The 2,683-nt window shown below is 47.6% G+C and overlaps 1 protein-coding gene across 1 annotated transcript in view; it reads left to right on the forward strand.

Annotated features, from left to right (window-relative positions):
- The window catches only part of LOC106814090, a 6,022-nt gene extending 4,790 nt beyond the window's left edge, over positions 1-1,232 (forward strand). Inside the window, exons 6-7 of the mRNA XM_014818366.1 lie at positions 265-470; positions 829-1,232. Coding sequence (XP_014673852.1) covers positions 265-470; positions 829-977 — 355 coding nt within the window. The 3' untranslated portion in view covers positions 978-1,232. The remainder of the gene's footprint in view (positions 1-264; positions 471-828) is intronic.
- The last annotated feature ends 1,451 nt before the right edge of the window (positions 1,233-2,683 follow it).

Consider the following 2,683-nt stretch of genomic DNA (forward strand, 5'->3'; position numbering starts at 1 on the left):
CACACACACACACACACACACACACACACGCACACACACATAATATATATTATATATAGTGAGTAAGATAATACCATTGTTATTATTGTATTTAACCTTAGTATTAATAACAAAAAATAAATAACAGACACTGACATGAAATATCGAGTGTAAGTAAGTGTGTGTAATAACAGTAAGACACGTACTACGTCATAGATAGAGGCGTAAATTAAACCGCTTGCAAAACGCAAACGCGGGATGACATGCTCAGTTGTTTCATTTTAGCAACGGGAACAACAGCGCCCCCTCGACTCCGGCCCCTCTGCCACCTCTGAGCCCCGACGCGTACGGTAAAATGGACGCGTTTCCGTATTACGAGAGCGTCGATAACTACGAGGTACCCATGTCAACCCTGTCGAAACCTAGAGGGGACGGGAAAGGTAGTGGGAGCAGCCACAGCGTGCTCGGCCGGGAGCGAATGCCTCTTCCAGGTAAGCGTAAATAGCGTGACTTGATCGCAAGCCGGGGATTAGGAAATCAAGTTGACATTATCTATACTGGTTTATATACTTGAAAAATCTATCGCCCAATCAAGAGCCCAATTAGGGGTTAATGGGCTCTTGATTCAGTTTATAAGCATTAAAACTTTTTATTTAATTATTTTCTTTATAAGTATTCTAACATCATTGTAAGATATCGTAGATATACGTACATACCACGAGAATTATAGCTGCATGCATGAAATTGTGTTCTGATATAGACAACACCGCATAGCCTATATGAATATGTGAATGATACTGACATATGTAAACTCAACTCCATGCGAATCCATTCCCCGTGTGCCCGCAGGAACTAAGCAGACTACAGATACCCACGATTACTTCACTCTGGAGTCGAATGATCAACCAAATCCCGTGAACGACGAGTATAACATCACCAACGTCGCCACCGCCACTACTGACGCGGAAGAGGAGAATCCGGTGAAATCCATCCTGTAATTAAAGCATCGGCTCAGACACGGGCAGTTTTGCCATCTAAATAAACCAAGCGATGTACTAATAGTTTGGTGTTTTCTTCCGAATACGGGAGATGTCGGACTCATAGAGTTTTAACACATTAAGGCCAATTCACACAGAGCTACGCTCATCCACGATCCGCCCCACGCTCCAAAAATTGCCCGGGCCGTGGTGAGTCGTGTGGTCTCGAGAGCGTGGCAATTGGGCCCCAGCGGGCAGCGCGATACTACGATCTAATTACGTCGATACTACGATCTACAGTGCCGATCTCTTTACCCCGATCTCATTTGCGCTCAAAAAGCATTTTAGCCGCTCACACACACGCCCGCATCACTCGCTTGCACTTGCCGCTCACTGCCGTCTTTTATTGTTGACCTAATCAGATCTGCGCATTGGTTTCGCAACGACGTTGCCACTGCAGCCTAAGCAACCTCACCGCGCCTCAACTGCGCGCCAGTCAGCCGCACTACCTAGTGCGGACTTGATATCACGCCTCTAGGACAGTGCGCCGACTGCGCTGCAACGTACCATATAAAATGACGCGCCGCCGCGTTTCTAGACATCATCATTCGTTCTGCCGTGCTGTTCACAATCAAAAGATTTAGTTTTCTACTGATTTTATACCATATAGCTATATAGTATTGCTACAACTATAGGCCGGCCTAAGAAGACTTCTATTTCTGCCTCATTCTCCTCCCAGCATGTGCATGGCTGGCAATCAAGTAATTCGAGTATGTCTTCTACGAAGAAACATTGCATGGAGGTAGTGTTGCCTTCATCTATAGTGGACCACTGCGCGTGGCGTGGCCAGGCGTACACCACTCATTTATACCCCAAATTCGCAGGACGTGATCTGAGCGTAACTAACACGTAATGCGCAACGCCACAACGGCGTGGTCTGAGCGTGTTGTGACGTAGCTACAGATCGCTAGTACGCACACGCGCGTTCGAACCGTTGCTAGAGACCGCACCATGGTCATAGGCGAGAGCGTGTATTGCGTCAGGTCGCAGAGACTCTGCCATGGCGTAGTAACAGCGCTGATGAAAACGTATGACATCGTGGCTGCAGACGAGCGACATTCTTCCGCACCCGAACACGCTTGTCGATACGATCATATAGTTGTACTGACGCTCAGAGTAACGTGCGGGTTACTACGCCTTCCACGTCTTAATACGCCGCCACTGCGCCTGTCTTTCGCACACGCTTCGCCACACGATTGTTTTGACATGTTCAAGTATGGCAACGCCTCGCTCTACGCTCATGGTGACTGCACCGCGCTCGGATCCGACGCTGCACTACCTGTCCATATACGTTCATAACTTGCGTTTACACAGTTTCCACACGCTCTTATAGCCCCATAGTACGAGAATCGATAAGTGAGATCACGGCCTGCCTGGATGGAGAATGGTATTTAGTAGCCTTATAACTCCTTTAGCCTATACCACTGCGACAGTTCGCCCTGTGCGCTTACATGCTGTGCCCACATTTGGTGTGATTATTTTGTTTATTTTGTATTCTTAGCGATAATCAGTTGATGAATGTCAGTTTGTGTGGGTGGGTGGGTGTTTGGGTGGGTAAGTGATTGGTGGTGGTGGGTGAGTTTGCGGGGGGGGAGGGATAGGTGTAGCGGCGTTATGGGTTTGAAATATTGTAATAATTGATACCAGAACTGCGCATCGGACAGCGT

The sequence above is a fragment of the Priapulus caudatus genome, unplaced genomic scaffold (genome assembly GCF_000485595.1).
Source record: "Priapulus caudatus unplaced genomic scaffold, Priapulus_caudatus-5.0.1 Scaffold871, whole genome shotgun sequence".
In the NCBI taxonomy this organism is placed as follows: Eukaryota; Metazoa; Priapulida; class Priapulimorpha; order Priapulimorphida; family Priapulidae; genus Priapulus; species Priapulus caudatus.